General features: G+C 39.7%; 1 protein-coding gene across 1 annotated transcript in view; it reads right to left on the bottom strand.

Moving 5' to 3' along the window:
- The window catches only part of Dpyd (dihydropyrimidine dehydrogenase), a 752,991-nt gene that overhangs the window by 249,836 nt on the left and 478,463 nt on the right, over positions 1-24,692 (bottom strand). The window contains exons 15-16 of the mRNA XM_050160025.1: positions 15,960-16,028; positions 4,553-4,636 (exon numbers count right to left, since the gene is read on the bottom strand). Of these exons, the coding sequence (XP_050015982.1) occupies positions 4,553-4,636; positions 15,960-16,028 (153 nt within the window). The remainder of the gene's footprint in view (positions 1-4,552; positions 4,637-15,959; positions 16,029-24,692) is intronic.

Here is a 24,692-nt window from a genome sequence, read left to right as displayed (position 1 = left end):
TGCTAACAATTATTTCAGAAGTACTAAGAAGAACACTAATGACTTTTCAGTCGCCTTATCAGCACCATTCTGAACTTTGCCAGGAAAATAAAAGCAAAAATTCCAACATAACTTTAAAAGAATTTTAAAGCTATTTTTTGTTTTTATTTTTAAATGCATGATGCTTAGGGCAAGGGGAAAACTTTTGAAAGATAAAATTTGGATTCTCTTATATAAAAATTGTTACAGTTCAATTTAGTTTCATAAAGTATAAAATTTTATGAGAAATAGACTTGTGTAAATAACTGTTAGACATCTTTAAATCTGAAAACTAAGACACAGTGGGCCTCCCTCATGCCCAGGAGACAGAACTTGAATATTAGGTTTAGACTTCCTTGTGTTTTAATTGACTCAGGAATGGGAGACAAAGGGTAATTCAGAATTATGAAAGACCAAAGAGTTGATTTGATCTTGCAGTTATTAATTCTCAGCTGCCAAGTTTAATGTTGAACCTGGATATTTCCTCACTGGGGACCATTCTGGGTGCCTTGCCTACATTCTGGTCAGCTTTCTAATTAAAGTATTGGCTTTGGTACCATTGGTCTGATTTGAGACCTGGATCATATGGGAATGCTCAGTCTACTTTGGAGGGTCTCAGCCAGAACAGAGTTTTGTCTCACAAGTGTAAGGCAACATTGCTCTTCAATGTGCACACAGCCAGAATATGACCATCTTCTCAGCCTTGCTTGAATAGCAAGATTAGAACACTAGGAATTTGTGTATATGACCAGGGGCTTTATTTTTTTCATCTTAAGTTCTAAATGGCTAGCCAGTTGTGGCCTTAGCGAACCATTTTAACTTTGATGATGCTCATTGGTGTTTTCTATGGTTCATTTTGGGCTGGGATATGGCAGTGTTCTCAAGGGAGTCTTGGAGTCATAATACTCTGACGTCAGAATCCTGAGAAGCCTCGATCACAGACTTGCTTCCCAACATACAGCTGACTCTTTTCATGTACACTTATGATATTTTTATTATACTGAAGTTTGAAACCAGGATATAACACATGCTAAGCAACCATCCCATCCCTGAGTGTTCCATTACCACCTTTCATTTATCAAATTACACAAAACATTCAAAAAGTTAAGCAGTGATTGATGGTATTAAAACAATAAAAAATTCACTTTGGACCAATGTTTCCCAACCACCCAATGTTTTCTCCTCTGTGTGGTTTCAGTTACATAAAACTAACCATGAATCTAAAAACATTCCTAATACTACACTGGTAGAGTCATTTTCATTATTATTGGTGGTTGGTCCTGTATGCTTAGCTTATACATTAAAATTCCTCACAGGTGTATACCTATGGAAATTAATATAATGCATGCATGTTTTGGTACTCTCCCCCAATTTTGTATGCCTACAGACTAAAAGTAAAATAATGAATTTATGTGTTTTTAAACAACCTGATGATAATTTATTTATTTATTTAGGGAATTTTCAGAATGACTCATTAGGCCCCTACTTAAAATGTCCACACTCACAGGACATGAGAATTATATGGGATTTCAGTGATCACATTATTCAAACCTCACAGTTTAGAGCTAGAAGCCTGTGTTTCAGGGGTGAGCAGCTTGATGGAGGCAATGTTGATGGCTGATGGAAAGAATATAGAGGGAGAGTGATTTTAACTCCTTCGGACACACAAGGAATAGCCTGTCTCATACAAAGTTTCACTAGACAGGAAATAGCAATTTGAATATCAAGGTCACCTGGCGATTTTGTGTTATATCAGCATGTTTCTTAAGTTTCATACCTGTATTTTATTGCTATTATAGGTTTCTCTGCTCATGCATGTCATATTTTTGTCTTATATATGAGTATTTTGATTTTGTGTTTATATCTATTGTATATTTAACTTATGATAATTATATGAGGGTACACTCTTAAGAAAAGATCTTTACTCATTAGATATTTGTGAGAAAGCTGATGTAAGTCAATAATAACAAATATTTGGAAGAAAGAATGAGCTATATAGTAGATTTGGCTGATAGATAAAATCCCGAACTAGAACAAGCATTGGCCTCCCCTTCATACAGCAAGTATTTAGCAAGCTCTGACAGTTAGGACAGCCCTAAACTCAGCTCTGAGCAGTGTCAGGAGAATCCATCAGTAACAGCCCTTCATTCCTTCCTGACCACACACTGAGTGCACATTGCCTAACATACCAACTTGCAAGTGTTAGAAACAGTGGAACTGAGGGAAAGAGGAAGAAACAGTGGGAACCATAGGAAGAAATGGGGGTGGGGAATGCTAGAGGCACTTTCAAATAAGGCCTGGCTGTTTGTGCCCCTCTTTGAAGGCCAGTTATAGAAAACACTTTTACAAAAATACACTGATATTCTTTCACCTTCAGAAAGCTGAACATTCACACTCCCCAAGGCTAAGCAAAGTTCATTCAACTGGCTTTATTTTCTGATGATTTTTTTTTATAAAATAATAAAATTCAAAAGGAAATTGATAAGCTTGGCTGAGAAGAACGGGCTTTGGTTTTAGCAGCACTGAGAAGCGAAATGGAAACATCCTCTTTCCTTCAGCCGAAAAAACCCAAGTCTTTCCAAATCTTACTGATATCTCCGCTGGCAACATTTTTAGCATTTTGGCATTCCTCTTGTGCTCAAGACTGTAAAAGTTTATGCGTCTAAATAACTCTCTGGAGAGGATCTGCCCACACCACCTCACAGCTGGGTAAGTTCAGATATGTGCAAAGAACAGAACCTGTTCTAAAAGAGGAAACTCCACTGGGACTGTTTTTCAAATAATTGTTATATTTGTGGCAAAACATAAATACCAGAGTGCACTCTTCCTTAAGAAATGAAGTATGCTTCTCTTTCCCAAAGCTTGCATCAACAAGTAATTTGCCTTTAGAAATAAACGTGGGTTTTGAGGTCTACACTGTGAAATAGACAATGGGAGCAAGCTCAATGGACGAGAGAAGAGTGTGCCTTCTCAGGACCAACTCAAGACAGTACCGGTGCCCTCCTGGCATCCTTCTGTGTCTGCATCCTTGTGTGGGTTTCTGAGCACTTGAGCAGGTAGGGATGTGGCAGTCAGAGGTCAAGGACACCACTGTGTTTTTCAGACCTTGTCTCTCTCTGAAACTGGAGCTCACTAACTAAACTGCTAGGCTGGGTGAGTAGAGCCCTTCAGGAATCCCCCCATCTCTGACTCCCCAGCACGGGCTGGTACAGGTGCCTACCTTAGTGCCAGCTGTTTTATGTGCGTGCTAGGGTCAACATAGTTCCTCATCTCTGAGTGGTTTATAGCTTGAGCCGCCTCCATCGCGCAGTCTTCTTCCCTTTGACTATGCCACACACTCTGGTACACTGTTAGCTCATCATATGACTCAGAAATAATGCGGTTTTCCCTGACTTGGTGGCACTAAATAGTGGATGTGTTTACTGGGCTTAATGGCCTTCTGGGTAACCTGTGGTGAGCAGAGCCTGGATACATGTGAAAGATGCCTGGCCAGCCCTTCCCCTCCTGCTGTTCAGAAGAATGATTTCTTCCTGAGTTGCAAATCCATTCCCTAGGCAGATTAAATATTTACGAAGTACTTAAAGAACCCTTCTCTGCATTTGAACATGAAAATAGAAACGCTTGTTCATTTCAGCATGCAAAAGCGCCCCCCTTCCCCAGTAAAGGGCTCTGAGTTTAACTCCTGTCACTTCTGTGACCTGAGAAAAACAGGAGTGGGGGACAGTTGGGTGTCACCTAAGCACGGAGTCCTGAGTCGTGTGTGGACACACAAGTAAACGTAAAAGTTCTCGGAAGCTGCCAGCTATGCCAAAGTTTTGTATTATTTATTTCACACTGTTTCCTCTGGGCTTAGAGGCGAAATGAGACTCAAAGAGCTTACCGTTTAAGCATTAAGCTCTTTCACACACCACACTACGTCTTATTGCATAAAGACATCGTATTTCCTATCTATTAACATGTTATTTTGCATTTGTTCATTAGGGTTCTTTTTTTTTTTTTTTTTAGAATTTACTTTAACATAAAGATTCCATGTATTGTATTCCTAAATAAAAACATTATCAAAATCTTTTTGCAACTCCCCAAACACAGTTACGGAATAATGATCTTATGCTAAAAACTAAAACGCAATTTGTGCCGTGCCCCATTTACTACAAAATCACTACGTACAATGCATTGTGTACAGTGTATTGCCCCAGGGAGACTGGATCAGCTGAAGAAATGAATAAGGAACACTGCCTTGGATATCAGCTAACTCTGCTTCAGCGCTTTTAAAAACTATTTGTTATGATATTCCTTCCTGTCAAGCACATAATACGATTTCCTCAATAAAACCCAACCATTGCTGTAATTCCAGTTTCCCTGATTTTCCACTTTTTGAAGCACTAAATATTTAAACAACGCGGATCTGCAAGTCTCCAGCCAGTCATCAGATCCACAGGCCTCCTCGCCTAAGGTACGGCAAGGATGTAAGGATCCAGACAGAGGACCATTATGTCATACGGAGAGACACAGCGGCAGTTCCTGGGGTGCTTACCTGCCCACAAGCGAGGCCCATTCCTCTCTCTCCCATGCCATGAGGACATGACAAATTTAACTCCAGGGCATCTGCTCCAGAAGCCTGTAAGGTACCCAAAGAAAATGAGAGAAAAGGCAAAACTTTATTCAGAGATCAAGAGGCGTTCCCCATTGACCACCAAGACCACATCTTCTAAGCTGGAACACTGATTTCACTTACCACAGTTTCCCCTCAAGTACACACTGTCTCTGGAGCTAAATTGCACACAACAACAACAAAACATTGATTGAGTTTGAAAAGTTATATTTTGCTGCTCCATATGCATCCTATTTCATCTTTTTAATTTACATAATCTTAATTTTTATTTAAAATCTATTTAATATGTTTTTGGTATTTATGTGGGTCTCTATATGAGTGGGCACTGTACATATTAGAATTCAGAGGCCAACAGGCAGGAGATCACTCTCTCCTACCATGGTTTGGGTTCTAGGGATCAAGTTCAGGTTGTAGGGCTTGGTGATAAGTACCTTGATTCCCAAGACCCATCTCACAGCTCCGGACCCTCAGAATCTCTGTGTTATTGCACTATGTATCTATGGGCAAAAGAAATGAAACTGATGGTGTTCAATGGCAGGGCTGGCTGTTAGATGAGATAATAGAAATTTGAAAGCAATCTGTTAGGGACCATATTTTATCTTTCCTATGCAGTTTCTACTCTATCGAAGCAACTCTTAATAATTCTGGATGATTGATGATGGAAAGAGGCCTGTGAAGAAAAATGTAGTTAGATACCTAGAATGAATGAGTGGAATTAAAGTGTCCTAAACTAAAAGCCAATTTCATCAAATTTAAAAACAGCTTATTCCAAGAGGCATAAGCTGTTGGTTATCTTATTAGACTTCAATAACTGTGAGTTCTAATTTAAGTTATTTACATTTTAATACATAGGTAGATACTTTTAAAATGTAGAGAACAGTTCGGACTACTTGGAGCATCTTAAAATTTGTGGAATGTTTACTGGGAAATATTTTAAATACTTTTTAGGGGCTGGGGAGATGGCTCGGTGGGTGTGGTGATTTGAATGTTAATAGTCCAAACAGAGAGGCACTATAAGGAGGTGAGGTCTTTTTGGAGTTGTGCTGTTGTTGGAGGAAGTATGTCACTGTGGAGGTGGGCTTTGAGGTCTCATATATGCTCAAGCTACAGCCCAGTGTCTCAGTTCACTTCTTGTTGCCTGCCTTTCAAGATGGAGGACTCTCAGCTTCAGTACCATGTCCTGCATGTTGCCATGTCCCCACCATAATGATAATGGGCTAAACCTCTGTAACTGTAATCCACTCCATTAAACGTTTTCCTTTATAAGAGTTGCTGTGATCATGGTGTCTCTTCATAGCAATAGAAACTCCAGCTAAGGCAGTGGGTAAGAATATTTGCTGTTCAAGCATGAGAACCTGGGTTTGAATTCAGCATATAATGTAAAATTCTGGTAAGGCTTTGTATGCCTGTCACCCGATTGTTGGGAGAGGACAGAGATGGGCATCCTTAGAGGAACTTTCCAGTTAATGAAAGACCCTGCCTTAAAGGAATAGAAGATGACACGTGATTTCCCTTCTGGCCTCTGCATGAAAAAATGTCAACTACACTCACATGCATAACACACACACACATACACACACACACACACCTTTTAAAATTTAATACAGTAACTCAAGGGTTATAGGACACATATATTAAATTTGCCAAGTTTTTCATTATTTACCCACTTCTAGAATCTAACAGTAAGTTTGTAGTTAGAGGCTTGAATAGAATTCAAAAATAATATCACATATGTATTGCCTCACAGAAAGGCCTTTATTAAAAAAATTGACTATTTACTAAACATACCAGGTTGTTCTTTAAGTCAAAAGCTGTTTCCTCAATATTTCTCCTTACTTCCTAATTGTTTTCTTCTGTTTCACAAATTTCAAGAGCGATCATAACAAACTGAATTCTAGTTATTTCTCAGCTGATTTTCTTGCCCATCTTCGTTCATTAGTGCACCTGCATTCTCTTCTGTGCATTTGTGAAGGTCCATTTGATCATTCCCCATGTTTTCAAACATGGACACATTATGCGGCTTTGCTGCCGTAACCCAATTTGGAAATGCTTCCTATTACATAACAATGACTGTAAATCATGCTGTTTTCTTCCTGCTGGCTTTCAGTGAGTATAGAAAGGACCCAGCCTACTGGCTTCTGAATTTGGCTATAAAGGACTTAAAGGACTGAGGCAGTTTCAGGCCAGTCAGTGAACCTTCCTAGTCTGCAAATGGGTAAGTCTAAAGTGCAAGGAATGTCATCTATCCCGAATTCATGCCATATGGGAATCATCCACTTAATTTAAATTGGGCATTGGAACTGTATATGGCAGTACAATAGTACTTTCTGTAGTTACTTAGGGTATTTCCTTTAGACTGATTTATTTAGAAATTGGTAGCAAATCACTGTCACTTTAGATTAACAGATCTTTAGGGGCACTTTACACATATTTATATTATGCATATGTCTTTGCAAACTGACAGTTAACCACTGTGGTAGGCGATGATAGCTAAAGCTAATTGAGTACATTCCATATGTAAGGATATTTTACTAACCCCCCCTTTTTTTTTTCTCAAGACAGGGTTTCTCTGAAGCTTTTGGTTCCTGTCCTGGAACTAGCTCTTGTAGACCAGGCTGGCCTCGAACTCACAGAGATTCGCCTGCCTCTGCCCCCGCTCTGCCCCCCGAGTGCTAGGATTAAAGGCCTGTGCCACCACCACCCAGCTTTACCCTTTTGTTTTTATCTTACTTTGGCTCTCAAACAACTCCAAAAGCTAAGAGATATCCTCATGCCCATTTTATGGTTGATAAACCAAACATAAAAGAGTCAAATGGCCCATCGCAAAGCATCTTGAAAGTAGATCCTCTGACCTATCCAGTGATTTTTATCAATGGGTGAATTATTATCAACTTGCTAGGAATCGTTTGTTCCTTAAGTAAAATACAAATACCACATCTTGTCTTTCATTTTCAGTGTCCAGACTTCACACAGCTATGTAAAATCATGTGTATGCGTGATGTAAAAGTAGATACAAAGTTTATAAAAGAGTGAAGAGGACTCTCAGCAGGGAGGCGAATAAGAAGAGGAAGGGAGGTATGAGGGGAACAAGGTCAAAGCACGTTATAGACGTGCATGCGATTCCCTTATAAATCCAGTACTATGGAAACTGTGATGTGGGAATGATGTGGGAATAGTTTCTTATTAATAAAGAAACTGCCTTGGCCCATTTTATTGGATAGAAAATTAGGTAGGCAGAGTATACAGAAGAGAATTCTGGGAGAAAGAAGGTTAGAGGAGGAGTCGCCATGATGCTCCCACTCCAGACAGACGCAGGTTAAGATCCTCTCTGGTAAGCCAGCTCATGGGCTACACAGAATATTAGAAATGGGTTAGAACAATATGTAAGAGCTAGCCAATAAGAAACTGGACCTAGCCGGGCCAGGCAGTGTTTGAAAGAATACAGTTTCCATGTAATTATTTCTGGGTATAAGCTAGCCATGCGGGCGGCCGGGTGCCGGGGACGCAGCCCTGCCGCTCCTATTTCAACAGATGGCGCCCAACGTGGGGCTAAATCCACTTAAAAACCTGAGAAGCCTTAAAAATAAGGGAAACAGAGTTTAACACAGATTTTTGCTGTTTTGTTGGTGACATGCTGTAGAGAGATTCCTGATTCAGCAACAGCAGCAGAGAAAAAAAGCTGCGTCATTTTAAAGCGCGGCTTCCTGGTGCTATGCTGCCAGCGTGAACTCTGGCTTTAAAGCATTTCAAGGCTTTTATGGGACTGGATGTTTCTGTTCCCACTTGGGATCGGAGGAGATTGCTCTGAGACCTGCCGATGGCTCAGCGTTCCCTGCCTACACCTGGGCAGATGGCGGAATCAGGCTTAGGCAGGCGGAAGAGCATGGCGGATTCCTGCTGCCATACAGAGACGCGTTTTCAGACTGCGCAGTGCTCTGCGTGTCAGATTTGGCTGTAACTTGGATAAAAAGAGTTTCTGTGCTGCACACTCAGTCTCAAAATTAAATTGCTGATTGCGGCTCCAATGTAAACTGCTGTTTGCCTGTAACTGTGCTCAGCTCAAAAGCACCAAATGACTCTGAGGCAGGAGCGGCTGCTCCTTGCTGAACTGTGCTGATCTCAGGCAGGAACTACCGTAATTACCTTAAAACCGTGCAGTTAAGGTTTAGACTGGGCAGGACACAGGCAGTACCGTATTACCTATACATGGTGCAACTTAAGTTTTTAAGAAATGCTTAACATTTTAAGAAATGCTCCTGGAAAAAAAAAAAAAAATTACAGATTCACAGTAAAACAGATTCAGACACCGTTGGATGAATGTACGTAGGCTTGGGGAAAAAAAGAGAATATAAAGAATAAAGTTAATGTCTTAAAAAGAAAAAGGGTAAAGTCTTTAAAGAGACAGAGTACAGAAGTACAGATAGTTATAGATTAAGAGAAATAAAGAAAAATAAGCCACGTAAAAATGAAAAATTCACAGAGAGTCTGGATTATGTACATTGTGTTTTCTTTAAAATTTTTGACTGTGAAGGAGCTAAGTACAAAGAGACATTTTATTATATGGGCTGCTAAGCTGAACCTGCACATATGTTCTAAAGGTATCTTGACTTCAAAATTTGGATCTAAGGATATGATGCTTTGGAGAGGGTCTTCTTTTGTTTCCACAGAGGATGTGACCCTATGGATTGCATCTATCCCGGTATGGTATGATAGACCACGCCCTCCTGAAAGGTTGCTGTGAACACCCTCAAAAAATTACTTCACTCAACTGCCAACCGAGATGAACCTGACACACAGGTTACACCCTAAATGATCTGATTAACAGTGCCCCCATTCAGCAGGAAGCAGTTTGGAGAGAAAAAACTACGCCCATGTTCCCAAATATTGTTTATAAATGTTCTTTTACATTTAAAGGGGGATATGATATAGATATGAATAATTTGCATTGGTATGGATTTTAAGGTCAATTTTGTTATATGTATATGTATTTTTGAACTTGATTAAGGTATTGTGATTATGTAGTTCACTTAAAATGTAATGTATAATTAGGAAATATAGGTTGTTAATGGATAATCATTGCTAATAGTTAAGCTTGTAGTCATGTTAGTTAGATTTTCTAGATATATAGAGATATATTTCAATTAGATAGGCATTCTTCATATCTTTCAAAGACTGCAGAATATGGCATTTAAAATATTTTAATAACTTAGGACTTTTCATGACAAGGAGACACGTCTGCTCCTGGCAGCACCAGCTACTTCAAGAGGAAGATGGGCATCGAAGAGGATCCTTATGGAGTTGGATAGTCATTTGGGCAAGAAACTGCTCTTGCCTGGACTGTTGCATAAACTGGACACAGAGAACCCTCAGAGAGAGGACTGCTGAACTTGCCTAAAGGTGAGATGGTCTTTCGGGGTTCCTGATTCATGAAAGAGTCTACAAGACATTCTACAGAACACAGCAGAAAGTGACTGAACTGTCTTTAAAATTTCCTGCTTCATGGAAATGTATCTGGATACCATGGGCCTGTAGGCCGAAGATGGATGCCCCAACGGTACAGAGGAACTTTGGGTGACTGTCCAGGCAGCGAGATGTCTCTGTCATTTCTAGAGTTTTCTTATTTCTTGTTTACTTAGATAATATTATATCCTTCTGGAGTCTTTGATGGAGTTGAAGAATAAATAGTTATAGTTTTCCTTAGTTATGATAAGAGATAAAATAGATATAAATATTGTAACTGTAATTCTTACTTGATAACTGTTTTGTTATATGTAATTTTACTATGCTAAAGTTAAAGCCTTTCTTTTTTGTTTAAACGGAAAAAGGGGAAATGATGTGGGAATGATTTCTTACTAATAAAGAAACTGCCTTGGCCCATTTTATTGGATAGAAAATTAGGTAGGCGGAGTATACAGAAGAGAATTCTGGGAGAAAGAAGGTTAGAGGAGGAGTCGCCATGATGCTCCCACTCCAGACAGACGCAGGTTAAGATCCTCTCTGGTAAGCCAGCTCATGGGCTACACAGAATATTAGAAATGGGTTAGAACAATATGTAAGAGCTAGCCAATAAGAAACTGGACCTAGCCGGGCCAGGCAGTGTTTGAAAGAATACAGTTTCCGTGTAATTATTTCTGGGTATAAACTAGCCATGCGGGCGGCTGGGTGCCGGGGACGCAGCCCTGCCGCTCCAATTTCAACAAAACTGGAAATGCATCAATCAAGAGCCACTTAGAAGACCTCCTGGCGATCGCGATGTCACCACTGAGGAAGTCATGGAAAGCATTTCTCGTGCATCAGAGAATGTGTAGTGACAGAGCCAGGGCTTGAATGTTCTGGGGACCTTTCCTGTTTGTCGATTCTGTTGCCATTCACAACCCAGTGTGTACAAGCATAGTGTGTCGGTCATGGATGTGAGGCTATCTAATAGACACACGTGGAGACACAAAGAGAAAGAAGTCATTTGTTCTCCACGTAGGAGCGCTGCACTGGGCTAAAAATGCATCATCTTTCAGCATCCTTATGGCTCCGAAACAACTGTTCAAATCACAATTCTTAAACACCTATGGAACATCGTTTTATCTGAGAGTAATTATTTAAATTTTCCAGATAACATGCATGCGTACCTATCACCAAAACACACCTAAGAGAGGCCTTAAAAATTGCAGTGAGGCTGCTCTGGGTGACACCCAGGGCCTGAGGAATATTCATTTTACCTCTGAATATTCCTGTCACAGGACTTGACCATCTTCAAGGGAGTCTATTTCCAAACAGTCACAGCCATTCAAAAAAAAAAAAAAAAAAAAAAAAGTCTTAATTGCTGAGTTAGCATGAAATGTTAAAGAAACTGGAACTGGGCTAACATTGGTGAACAGTCCAACTCCTGCTAGTCACAAAGATTTTAATGACTTAACCCAGAATACACCTATCTTACTTTAAAAGGACTGGGGAAAAGGAAAAGAAAAAGGGAGCAGGGGTAAGGGGAAAACATTCATGGCTGGAGGAATAGCTAAACTCCAGATTAGAAGTGTGTTAGAGATGCTCTCTGCTCAGATTTAAGGCCTGTTCCGTAAAAGAAAACATGCCTGGGACTGCGAACCTAGCCCCAGAACCACGGCTGGAGAGGCCCTAAGCCTCAGTCATGGAGCCACTACTAATAGTCAGCTTAATGGACATAATATATAACTGTTCCCTAAATTTGGATTTCTCTACCCACAGTGCAGCTCTCAGATCTTATCAGAGAAGTTTCTTTTCGACACTGGCTCACTCAGAAACTCTCTACTGGACAAAGAGGAGGGGATGTGTGCCTACGGAGTGCTCAGCCACAATCAGGATGTTTGTATCGCAGCCCCTCTCCAAGACTCAGGGTTAAGAAAGGAGGCAGAAGGAATGTGAGAGCCAAGGGTCAAGGGGGATCAGAGTAAAACAGCATCTCCTGGACAGCCCAGTGCAGCAGCGCTCATAAAACTGCAGAAGCTGTGGTTGCCTGTGCAAGATCAGGACAGCCGACTTTCCAGCACGGGCTGGGAAGGGTTCTCCATCTCCCACTCTAACTGAGGATCTCTGGACAGTTGGTGGCCTCTGAAGGAAGGAGAATGAAGCCTCTCTCTCTCTCTCTCTCTCTCTCTCTCTCTCTCTCTCTCTCTCTCTCTCTCTCTCTCTCTCATGTGGTTGGTTCTTTGTAGACTAACCATACTTCAGTGGATGGCCTTATGCACAGGAGTATATGGGCAGCACAAAGTAATACAACAATTAATAAAAGCCCAAACAATGTGTAGGAGGAGGAAACGATAGCAGTGGGAGCCAAAATTGTAGAAAGTCAATGGAAAATACCTGGTGGGGGTTAGGTTAAGGACAGCATATGTGGGACCTAAAGGTCAAGTTGAGAATTTGCTGTCAGCTATGGAGTTGGCTCCGTTGGTAAAGTGCAGGCAACAGAAGGTTGAGGATCTGAGTTTGATACGCACAATGCAAGCACATCTGCAATGCTGGGTATCTACAATCCCAGCACTGGTCACTGGGCAGACATTCTGAACAGTCCAGTGGGTTCCAGGTTCACCAGAAGACAGTGTCTCCAAAGGTAACATGGAGAACAATTGAGAAGTCCACCTATGGCCTCCACATTCACATATACACATGTGTACTGGCATTTTATTTGGATTTTAATAAATAAAACTTGCCTGAAGACCAGAAAAAGTAAAACAGTCACACTGGCCAGCCTTACAGTCCAGGCGGTAGCTACAACAACACACACCTTTAATCCCAGTAGCCACACTAATTTGCCATAGAAACCAGGCGGTAGTGGTGCACACACTTAATCCAAGAACTAGAGAGGATTATACAGTGGGAGGAGACAGCTCTCCGTCTGAGACTCATTCTGAGATTTCTGGAGGTAGGAACGCCGTTTTTGGACTGAGGTCAAGGTAAGAGCCAGTGACTGGATGCTTTACTTTTCTGGTTTTCAGGTTGAACCCCAATATCTGAGTTTTTATTAATCGCGCTTCACACACACACACAAATACACTTGAATATATATAAACACACACAATATTTTGAACTCATAAAAGCTATTGAGATCTGGGTCAATAAAGTTATTGTAGTTAAGCTTTGCTGGGAGAGTGGCTACCTTACCCACAAGGAGTCTGTATACTTCCTCACCTCAGATGGTTTTGCTCACCTCCCAGACACACACTCTCAAAGCCCTAGTCCCCATTGCTGTCAGCATAATTACTGTGCTAGTGCCCACAGTCTTCTTTTATATGAAACCCAGGAATACTCATAGCTTGCACTGTCCCTGTTCAAACAAGAGCTCAGAGAGCTCTGGTCTTCATTCCAGTTCTGGGTTTGGATGAATGCCATGATGTCTGGATGCCCAGAGGGGTCCAGCACATATTCAACAGTCTTATAAGATCTCACCAATAGAAACTGGAGGGAAGAAGGTTCAGCCCTTTCCTTCCTCTTCTCTACGTTCTGTGGTAGAAAGGATGATCTCTAGAGCTCTCCTTGGTCTGCTCTGTTTCCGCGGGAAGCTTTGGCTGGCTCTCCAATGCACCTTTCTATGTTCACTTTCCCTCCTACTCCAGTTCATCTTGTCTACACTGTGACTGCTCAGGGGTTGCATCCTTCAATATGCCACATCTAGCCACTTGCTACCCTTAAAAGTGTTGGCACAGTAGTGTAGTATGTGATTCCTGATGTCAATCACAAGAATTATCCCTGTTAGATGGTAGAGTAACTTTGGATGGAAAATATTCTCGATTTATTTTATTGTGAATTTTTCCATTGTTAAAAATCTATGTTTTGAAGAGTGGGTTCATAAAAACAAAAGTAGTGTTTGGTTCTCTTTTTCCTTTTAAATACAGTTATTATGTATATGAGTATGGGCACGCATGGACATGCCACAGTGTGTGGAGATCAAAGAACAAATTGACAGAAAGTCTGTTCCTTCCTTGCACCATGGACGTCATCAAGATTGGTGGCAAGCACCTTTACCCAAGGAACTACCTTGCAGACCTAAAGTAACTCATTCAAAAGAATAACTCACTGAAAAGAAAGATGATTAAAAAAAAATCAGGCAGTGGTGGTGTACACTTTTAATCCCAGCACTTGAAGGGAGAGACAGGCAAATCTCTGTGAGTTTGAGGCCAGCCTGGTCTACAGAGGGAGTTCCAGGACAGGTTCCCAAGCTACAGAGATTTTTTTTTTTTAAAAAAAAAAGCAATATGATCAAGAAGACACCATGAAGTTGGGAAGGTGACATGAAAGGGGTCTCAGAGAGGATCCTAAGTTGGAGGGAGGTGAATATAATCTAAATAATTGTATAAATGCATAAAATTATCAAAGAATGAGTAAAACATTATATTAAAATGATATTGGGTATGTATAGCACGCAGTGTGATGGAATCCTGCTGATCCCTGCTGCCCTGCTACCTCCATGGGGATGCAAAGGACTATGGGTATTCTCCGCATGCTAAACCTAGGATAGCCTAACGTTACAGGAAGCGTGTTGGTTTCATTGACAGTATGTATGACTTTTCCTTCTTGACGTGTATATCACTCTCCTATGGAGATATGACGGATTGTTCTGACTTGATAGCAAGCAGACTCTTTTCTCTTGTCTCGGGTATACAGTATTGAGAGAACAAGAATAAATAAAAGAGAAATTAAAGAAGAAGATGGAATGTGATAATTTGCTAATATGCCCACAATTACAGCCTTTTGGCTTTTGTAAGTAAACTCTCCCACTTAAAAATTAATGTCCACTACTGAAGGAAATAATTTTTAAAAGTATTTTATTCTTGCAGAAAAGCAGAGAAGCACGCAGCATGATAAAGCCATTTATCATAGTCAGCTTAAAATTGGCAAAGCTCATGCCAAGCACGGGCTCTGTGGAAGATTTCATGGTCAATTAGGTAAATACATGTATAAAATGGACCCAGCACAGAAGATCACGAAGCCAATTACAGATCACGTTTAATTTCACCCCCTAAGTCCCAGAAGCAATTTTTTCCCTTCACAGTTTTAAAAATATCCAAGTAAAATGTACAATCAACATATCTGAACACTATGGAGAACATGATGATATTTTGTAGTGTTAGGTCAATTACTTCAAAAGTCTTCCTAGGTTCAATCTTCAGCATGGCTGAGAGCTTCTCAAGACCTCCAGCCAGGAGGGTCTCACCCAGGTTGCCTGACAGAATGACGGACATAAGTGTATTTCTTTAAGGGTATATTTTTCTATTTGGAATACAAACCCGAGGCCCATGGTTAGTGTTTGCACTTGCATAAGGTTCACTTTATACTGGGGCATGCGGGCTGACGAGTGAGCCATTCAGCTGCATTCCGTCCAAGAGCTTTGCTTTCTACATGCCGGCATTCAAACGAGAACAGTATTAAATGAACCTTTTATATTTTAAATATTCAAGACTTTTATATTCAGAATCTCTCCTCTTACTGTCAAACTAGTTTGCCTAAAGGCAAGGTAAGATCAAGTTAGACTCTCAGAGGTAGAATTAAATTTTATCATGGCATCCATCATAATATGCTGTTTGCTTAATATGCAAATGGAGAGTCTATGGATTCGTAGAATAAAGGGATTTTGGTACCCTGTGAAATCCAAGGGACTGCTTTTATAGAATAGATTCCTCTTACATTTCCATTTCCATCATTTAAATGAAAACACATGGTAAACAATTTATAATAAAAATGCTTTAACTTACATTTTCAATTCAATTTTACTTCTACTGTATTATTTCTTGTGGCAGCTCTTTACTTAAAACTAATAAAAATGAGAGCAGGGAATAGAATAAATATAAACTGAAGAAGTTTTTACCTCAGCCATTTTGGAGAGTTCCATCCAGTCATTTTTGTTGTAACTGCACATGATGCTGGCGATCAGGATCTTTACAGAGAAAGAGAGAACATGCGGTCAAGCAGCGTCCCTGCTTTGCACATGCACTAGCATATATGTACACATACTTACAACGACAAGCTGCATTATAAAAATTAGTTTTCAATCTGCTGGAAGAGAAATATCACCAGAAAAGACAGCATGCCACAGTAAATCACCAGATAATACGTCTGACAGCCTTTTCAATCACTGTCAATGGGCACTTGAGCAGGTGTCTGAACATGTATGTCCATGTCCATGCAGCCATGTATGAGTGTTCACATGTGTACTGTGCACGTGTATGGAAGCATGCATGCACATGCGTGTAGATGCATGATTGTGGGGGGGACTTGTGGAGGTTAGATAACTTTGTGTGGATTCCGTGGTGACAATTTTTCCATTTTTTTCTCTCTATTTTTGAGATAATATTTTTTCACTAGGACAGCAATTTAACTGGTTTGGCTGGGCATTGAGTACCAGGGATTGATTCTCTTGTCTCTACTTCTGGGACACTGAGGTAAGAAGTACAAGCTACCACTCCTAGGACCTCATGTCCTTTCTAGGGACTGAACTCTGGTGCTTAGGTTTGCATGGCAAGCACTTCACTAGCCAAACAATATCCCAGCGCCAATTTCCTTAACTTCACTGAGTCACAGTTTTCTCACTTCTCAAACATAGATTACAATATTGTTTTTGTCATGTCAGAAAGTAACAGTGGGAATTACATAACATCATCTATAAATGTGTGCAAATTTCTACCATGCTGCTGAAATGCATATTACCATAATTATCCGCAAAGTAAGAAAGATTTCAAGGTATGGGAAAGAAAAATATAATGTTCCCTTCAATAATAACATATTACATTATAGTTAATACAATTTCATATATTTCTTGGGAACTGTAGTTTTAAATTATATTAAATGACTTTACACTGCATTGAATTTCAGCATGCCTATGATTTAAGCCTTATGTTAATCCATCAGTAGAATATACATGGTAGTAGTAGTCACTAGTGCCTACTCCAAGGGCCGGATGCCTAGGTTGGAATCCTGATTCTACCTTCTTTGCTTGCCACCTTGAATGATGGCACTAGAACAATTATAAAAATAATTCAAACAGTTGTTTCCTTGGGTCATCTCACCCACCTAGTAGAATCAAGCTTTTCCTGATAACAATGCAAGTAACTAACAGGCAGCCCAGGACTTAATGGTGGTTGTGACCTACATTACCCCAGCCCACTAGATTTCTGTTATTTGATAGAGAGATGGACCTAATTGCTGGTTTAAGTCAGAATTGCCTTCTTTTTTTTAATAGGAATGGAGACGAATTAGAGATTTATCTAGGTGAATAAACATCAGTACAAATTTCCTCAGCAACTCTGAACTTCAATTATAGTACATAACTTTCTCGTAGTTTCTAACATGTCTCATCAGTCCAGTACTTACCTTCCATTCATATTGGAGGGTGCACTTCTTACCGTCCAGTCCTATTGGACAGCGTGCTTCTTTAGCTGTACTCTACATTGTATATCTTAATATATCCTACTTAAGTTTATTTGTAGACTCTTTTCAGGATCATATTTAGTACTTGAAGTTTCTATTGCATCATTATCACAGAGAGTATTGTCCTAGACATGGAGAGCCACAGGATTATTAACTAGATTCTTGTGGATACAGAGGTTGGATGTAGCCCAAGTGAGCTTCTCACTGGTGTGAGGGTAGCTGACTAGAGGTGGGATCTGTACATTCTTCTTTTTTGGGCAGGTTTTAATTGCCTTTTAAGTAGCCTTTAAAAGTTTCTATCTTCTTGTCCACTAAGGATTGAAAGTACCCTGGGCTGGGAAAATCACAGTGATTTGTTGGTTACACTTGTCATCAACGTCCTACCACAAAAGTCAAAAAGTACTGTTACTGGTCCCTAAACTAGAAAGCAGATGTGTTGAGAGTGGCTAGTGACCACTGATCTCTCTTCTTTTACCCACCTCCTGGTTCTCCTTTCATTGACTTTACCAGTACAGGTAGAGTGCACAGAGGAAAGTGGGAAAGGGGACATAACCAAGTATACAAGAAAGTCCAGCTGCAGACACCTGCCAGACCAGGGTCCCATGAATGTGTCTGCATGCAAGCACTTATAAATATTGCTCTTCCAATGAACATCATACTTTGACTTTTGACAACTGATGCCTATAACACAAATATCATCCTGTTTGAAACAATTTGATGAGCAGTATCTTTTTCACAGTGAAGTGAAAAGAAAACCTAACTTCATAAATGATTTAAAAGCAGGGTTATTAGGCCTGGGCTATCTGGGTTAATAGAGTGCTAACTTAGCATGGGTAGAGCCCTGGATTCAGATTCATAAAGCATCACAATTAGTTTAAACATTCTAAGTATTTGTATCTAAAGCCAAATATCTTTCCAAGCCATACTTGTAAAGGTATGGTACTTCACAGATACCACAGTGGCTGCAAAATTATCTAAACTTTCATTAAAACAGACCCGTGGTTTCCAGAATTAAGCTAAAAGGTATTCACTCTAAAAGGAGATAGAGCATAATTTAATCTTTCTTTGATGATTAAAAAGTCCTTTAGTGTTTTGCTTGACTCAGTTTTTTTTAATCAAGTAAAAGAGGACAGGCTATTTTGCTTCCTATGAGAAAAGCGAACTGATGGATATTGCATATGATGAAGAATCATGCATGCCACGCTACCAGAAATGAATATTCACTGAGACATATTCCTAATCAAAGTTTCACTTAATTTAAGCCATTCCCAGAGCTCTTTTTTTGTAGTTCATATTTTAAAACATTATTGAATGAGGTGATACATAACAGTCAAATACTACACAATATTTGGACTTGGTGCCTACCCTGTATTCCATGAGAAACACTCTGGTAGGAATTTCTGCCTGTGCCAAACAAGCCACGAACACACAAATTCACTTCCTACTGTGGCAACTGCTAAATAAGACAGTAGTCTAGAGAATACGACATAGTCTTTCTTCATTCAACATTCAACCAATCTTTTCCAAGTCTGTACTGAATGACACTGAACAGGTAAAAGGTCCTTGTCACCCCAAGTAAAAAATGCATCCCTTCAGCAACTGCCAGGTCAGCATTCTTGTGATGAAGGCGATAAAAGAAGAAAATGTGGCAGAATCATGGGGTGGGCACAGTCACAACAGATAGGCATTCGTCACGAGCTCTTTGCATTGAGAACAGAACGATGAGAAGACTCCTTACTCTGAAGGAAGGAATGGCGAGTGGAATTTGGCCTTCTGAACAGAGAAAAGTACATGCAAAAACTGAGGGTGATGAGTGTAGAATGTTCAAAAGACCAAAGGTCCAAAAAGCTTGCAAGACAGGGCAAAACTAGCATGAATAAACATGAGAGAAGCAGCTAATAGCTGTCCCTCTAGATAACCCGACCCCTGAGGGAGTCTTAAGAGTCCATAGAATGCCATCAAAAAGTTAGGTATGGTGGTAAAACAATCTGGCTTACTTTTTCCAAATATATTTCTGACATCTTCATAAGGAAATAGATAAGGGTACTAGATATGAAGGGAGGAAGTGCAGTTTAAGACATACAGTATCCACAGGAATGCAGAGACGCGAGCTAGATCCTACATGGCAGGCGAGCGTTTAGATTCATGGGGACCAAGAGCAAGGGGAACATTCAGGATGAATTCTAGACTATTATTTTGAACTCTGAATTTGAGAATGTAAAATATTTACAAACACACAGTTAGCCTAACAGGGAGAAGGGTGAGAAAATACAAAATTCAGTTTTTATATGGTCCACGTGAGGTGTCAGCTAAGTATTGTAGTAGTGAAGTAACTGATGTGTCCTTGGTACATTTGCTGATCAATTTACTAAAGAGGCTAAAGATAAAATTACAAAATAAGGAGACTTTAACAAATAATAGCATTTAAGTCAACTGGAAAGGTGATTAGAAAACTAAATAAAATAAAGTATATAAAAATGCAGGCCCACCCTTGCACCACAAGAGAATGTGGATTCATGCTGGAAGGGATTTCTCCAGAGTCTAAGGTGTGAAGGTGTGATTAATTGTGAAGAATTCTGCTGAGAGTTTATGGTATAAAACAGTTTGAGATTATAACATTCCACCCTTCAGGGAAGCTCCTTGAGCAGGAAGGTAAGTAATTCAAAAAGATCTCAGGATCAGATTCATTAGGCCCCTCCCCACCAGAGTAGGCAAAAATAAAAAAGTAAGCAATCTGAGTGTCCCTGTCAGACAAATTATTGAGTATCCCTGTCAGGCAAAGAAGCTAAGTTGTTAAGACTCTCCCTCTAACAAGCTAACCTGCAAAGAAGGCTGAGATCAGACCAACTGCTTGAAGGAGCAGAAACCTGTAGTTTCCTAGAAGACCTTTAGACCAACTGAGTCATCTGGAGAAGACATTCTTCAACCTGTTAAGCTGCCTAGAGGATGTACAGTGTGCTCCAGGTTCCCGGAGTTTGTAAATTGCCTCCCTGCTGGGGTGGTACTGATGATGTAACTGTCTCTTAGTAATTTCTGCTCCTGTAAGGATCGCCTCACCCATATTCCTCTATGTAATACCAATAAAACTCATTGGGCTTAGGTGGCATCCATGTTCCCTATTTGTAGTGAGGATGTATGTGGTGTCTCCCCAGGAAAAGCTTTGTCACACAACAGCAAAACAAAAGAGAAGTGTCCACTGAGTATGACAACATAGAGATCTCTGGTCCCCTTTTCAAGATGGTTGTCACTGAAGCAGCAAGGATGACATAGACTGGCATAGGCTGAGGGAATAGAATTTGAAGACATAAGAAGGGAGATATATGTAGAGCTCAATAAAAAGCAAAAAAAAAAAAAAAAAAAAGAAGGGAGATATAAAAATCTCCCTCAGAGCTTTGATGAGATAGTAGTTTAAGTTTCAGTTCCTGGTTCTGTGATAAAAATATCCTCACAACTTAAGGGAGAAAGGGTTTATTGAGCTCAGGATTCCAGATTGCAACTTTTCATTGCAAGAAATTCAAGAAGTCAGGACCTCAGAGCAGCTAGTCACATTCACACAAAAATAGAGAGCAATGAATGCATGCATACATATATTGAACATATTCTCATTTATATTCACTCTGTGGTGACTGAGGTTTCTGTCCTGCCTGATCCCTGTCCTGCCCGGTTCGAAATCACACAGAGGTCCACATTAATTATAAACTGATTGGCCCGGTAGCTCAGGCTTCTTATTAGTTAATTCTTATAACATATATCAGCCCATAATTCTTGTCTGTGTTAGCCATGTGCCTTGGTACCATTTTCAGCTAGGCAGTCATATCTTGTATCCTCTGTGTCTGGGTAACAACTGCAGACCTAGCTTCCCTCTTCCCAGAATTCTTGTTGCCACGGCCCACCTATACTTCCTGCCTGGCTACTGGCCAATCAGCATTTTATTAAAAAATAATACAAGGGACAGGATAAAAAACCATTGTCCCACAGCATCTCTGTTTCTCTCTTTCAATCATTCTAGGGTCCAGCAGATGAAACACTGCCACCCCAAGAATAAGTCTTCTCACTTCGGTTAACTCAATTAAGAAATTCCTCACAGGCATGCTCACAGGCCCACCTAATCTAGTCATGTATTTGTTCTTGACTTTAGATTGTGTCAGTTCGACTAATTATCAAAGAGAGTTAACAGAGGTATGAAGAGGGAAATGAAAGACGGTAGGAAGTCCAGCATGGGTCTCTTTTAATAATCTGCATTTAACTATGTTTTTACATTGGTGGGATGATATGGGAGAAAGTATGAAGATGCTAAGAGATAATGACGAATCAAGGTCAGCTGGGAAATAATGTCTTTGGATAGGGGCAGGGCATCTTATTCATTTTAACAAAGCAGGAAGGAAGAGAGCAAACCATAGCTGTGATAGGTTAATAGATTTGTTGAGAAAGGTGAAATAATTCTTGTTGCTACACTTTCTTTATGAAATATGTAAGGTCTCTTGATGAGAGTAAATAGAAAGGGGGCAGGAGTTCAGAATTAGGAGGGCAAGAGGAAAGTAAAATAAACATCTAAGAAAATAAGAGTACAAACCTACGAGATGATGGTACAATTACACAGCCTCAAAGGGAAAACTGATAATATTTTGGGAAACAAAGAATAACTAGTAAAAATGAAAGTACAAGATGATTTACAAAATCAGAACACAGATTATAGGGCTGAATACAAAACACAAGTTTTATAGATTGCCTTGGAGTCATGGTACATTTTACCAAAACTCCTCTCAGTGTATGGGTCATTAAAATTGGATGTGATTCATGAAAGAACTATCGCTACTGAATTATGCTTTGTAGACAATGCTTTTAAACTGGAATATTTGTGCTAGGTATGGTAGTGGTTGGCTGTAATTTTTGGCACTCAGAAGCGCGAGGCAAAAGGATCATGGTTTTAGGATAGTCTATGTGTGTTAGTTAGGGTTTCTATTGCTATGAAAAAAACACGATGACCTTTACAACTTATAAAAAAGCACTTAATTGCGGTCAGTGTACAGTTTTAGAGGTGTAGTCCATTATCATCATGGTGTGAAGTATGGCTGAGCACAGGCAGATATAGTGCTGGAGAAGGAGCAGAAAGTTCTAGATCTGGATCAGCAGTCACCAGGAAGAAAGAGAGACACTAGGATTGGCTTGCATATTAGAAACCTCAAAGCCTAGCCTCAGTGACACACTTCCTCCAACAAGACCACACCTACTCCCAAAAGGCCACACGTCCCAATAGTGCTATTCCTTATGAGCCTATAGGGGCCATTTTTATTCTGACCACTACACTAGGCTACAGCCATAGACTTTGGCTCAAGGAAAAAAATGTCCACCACATTCAAATTAGATTTTCCGTAGTTCTGAATTTCCTCTTAGCTCATAAATGTAACCCAAGAAAGTATATACTTGTTGTACAAATATTTAATTCTCATAAATTATTAAAATTCTAAACCATTCTAAAATGCCAGCTATAACAATTTATCAGAATGATTTTGCATGCTTTTCTCCCTGAAAATAGCACAAAAATTAAAAACTATGTGTGTGAGCACTTACTCACCAAAAAAGAGCTGCTAGATTACCTCAATTGCCATCGTTTATAGTTCAAAGTTAAGAATAGAAATTAGTGGTCAATTATTTTCAACTTGATTATCCCACGTACTTATGGGATAAATACAATAATTTTTGTTTAAATGCCACTTAAACCAAATAACAGTAAAGTTTATTTCATAGAAATCAAAGTGAGGAACAGACTAAAATTTTCATTTGGTCATGAATAGGATCTCTTGTCCGATTTCCAGTTGACTTTAACTTTACGTTTAAAACACAATGTTAATAATGCTTTTGTATTCCACAACTATACTGTGAGCTACACTGGAAATCCAGCCAAAGATTCAGCTCCAAGACAGAGTAAATTTTTTAGTAGGTAAAAAGTTCAAAGTGACAAAGGTGAGCATCTGTAAATTACACGTAGCAAAGTTAGACTTTGTCAAGCCATTTAACCAAACCATTCCCAACACAACTGGGATTACATTGAGTAGGGAACACCAGCATGGCACAGATGATATTAAAGGATATGAAAGCTAGAAAACGACATTTATTAAATATTAACTGATGTACACATTCAAACTCTAAGTGTACTTTCTGCCTTAGTACAAGTATGATTAGAGCGAGATTGGTAGAGATTTCCTGGAGGGCACACTCCGAATGTTTAAAATCTTTTATATTATATTTCTTTCACTTTTTATTTAGTGATCATCAATAAAAACAATATTTATATAAGTTATCTTTATTTTTTATTAGGTTGACTTTAAAATTGTCTTAAAGTCATCTGGGGATCCACAACTGGTTTCTGGATACAATTATTTCTAACACAGAAAAGTGATATTTCAAGTTAAAGAAGGTTGACCTGTTATTGCATGCCTGTAATCCCAGCAAACAGGCAGGGGAAGAAAGATAGAAAGAGCTCAACAGTTTGGGAGCAGCCTGGTCTACAAGGTAAATTACAGGCTGGTCAAGGTCAAATAGAAAGATTTGTCTCAACAAGCAAAAACAGTGATGAATAAAGTTAAACAATGACATAATTTTTATTTTTAAAAAAGAAAAAAAAAATCAGCGATGATCTCTATCAAAAAAAAAAAAAAAGCCCACCATTGCAGATTCAAGAAATGTCCCTGGACTAATTAGTTTTATGTCAACATGTTACAACTAGAGGCAGCAGTTGAAGAATTATTTCTATCAAATTGGCCTGTGGATAAAACTTTAAAAAGTTATTTCAAGAGATGATTGAAGTGTGAGTGTCCATCCCATTGTGGGTGGCACCTCTCCTAGGCAGGTGGTCCGGGGTTGTATAAGAAAACTAGCGAAGAGAAGGGAGGAGAGCAAGCCACTGCTCAGTGCTCCTCCACAGACCCCGATTCAGTTCCCATCTCTGGCCTGCTGCCCTGAGTTTCTGCTCAGACTTCTCTAAGGGATGAACAATTACCAGAACTTGAGGGGTGCAATTAACCCTGCCATCCCTGGAATTGCTTTTGGTCAGTGAAATGTAACAATACAGACTGACAGTGTTGCTGTTTTGTCTCTTTTGACCACTCCTCATGTTCGCCCCATTTCTGAGATTCTGTCATATCTTTTATTTATGATTTTTCTATGTGACATG

The sequence above is a fragment of the Alexandromys fortis genome, unplaced genomic scaffold (assembly GCF_014885135.2).
Source record: "Alexandromys fortis isolate MF-2015 unplaced genomic scaffold, M_Fortis_MF-2015_v1.1 scaffold_19, whole genome shotgun sequence".
Taxonomy (NCBI): Eukaryota; Metazoa; Chordata; class Mammalia; order Rodentia; family Cricetidae; genus Alexandromys; species Alexandromys fortis.
The sequence above is the reverse complement of the archived record's forward strand: the minus strand, read 5'-3'. Positions and strand labels throughout refer to the sequence as shown.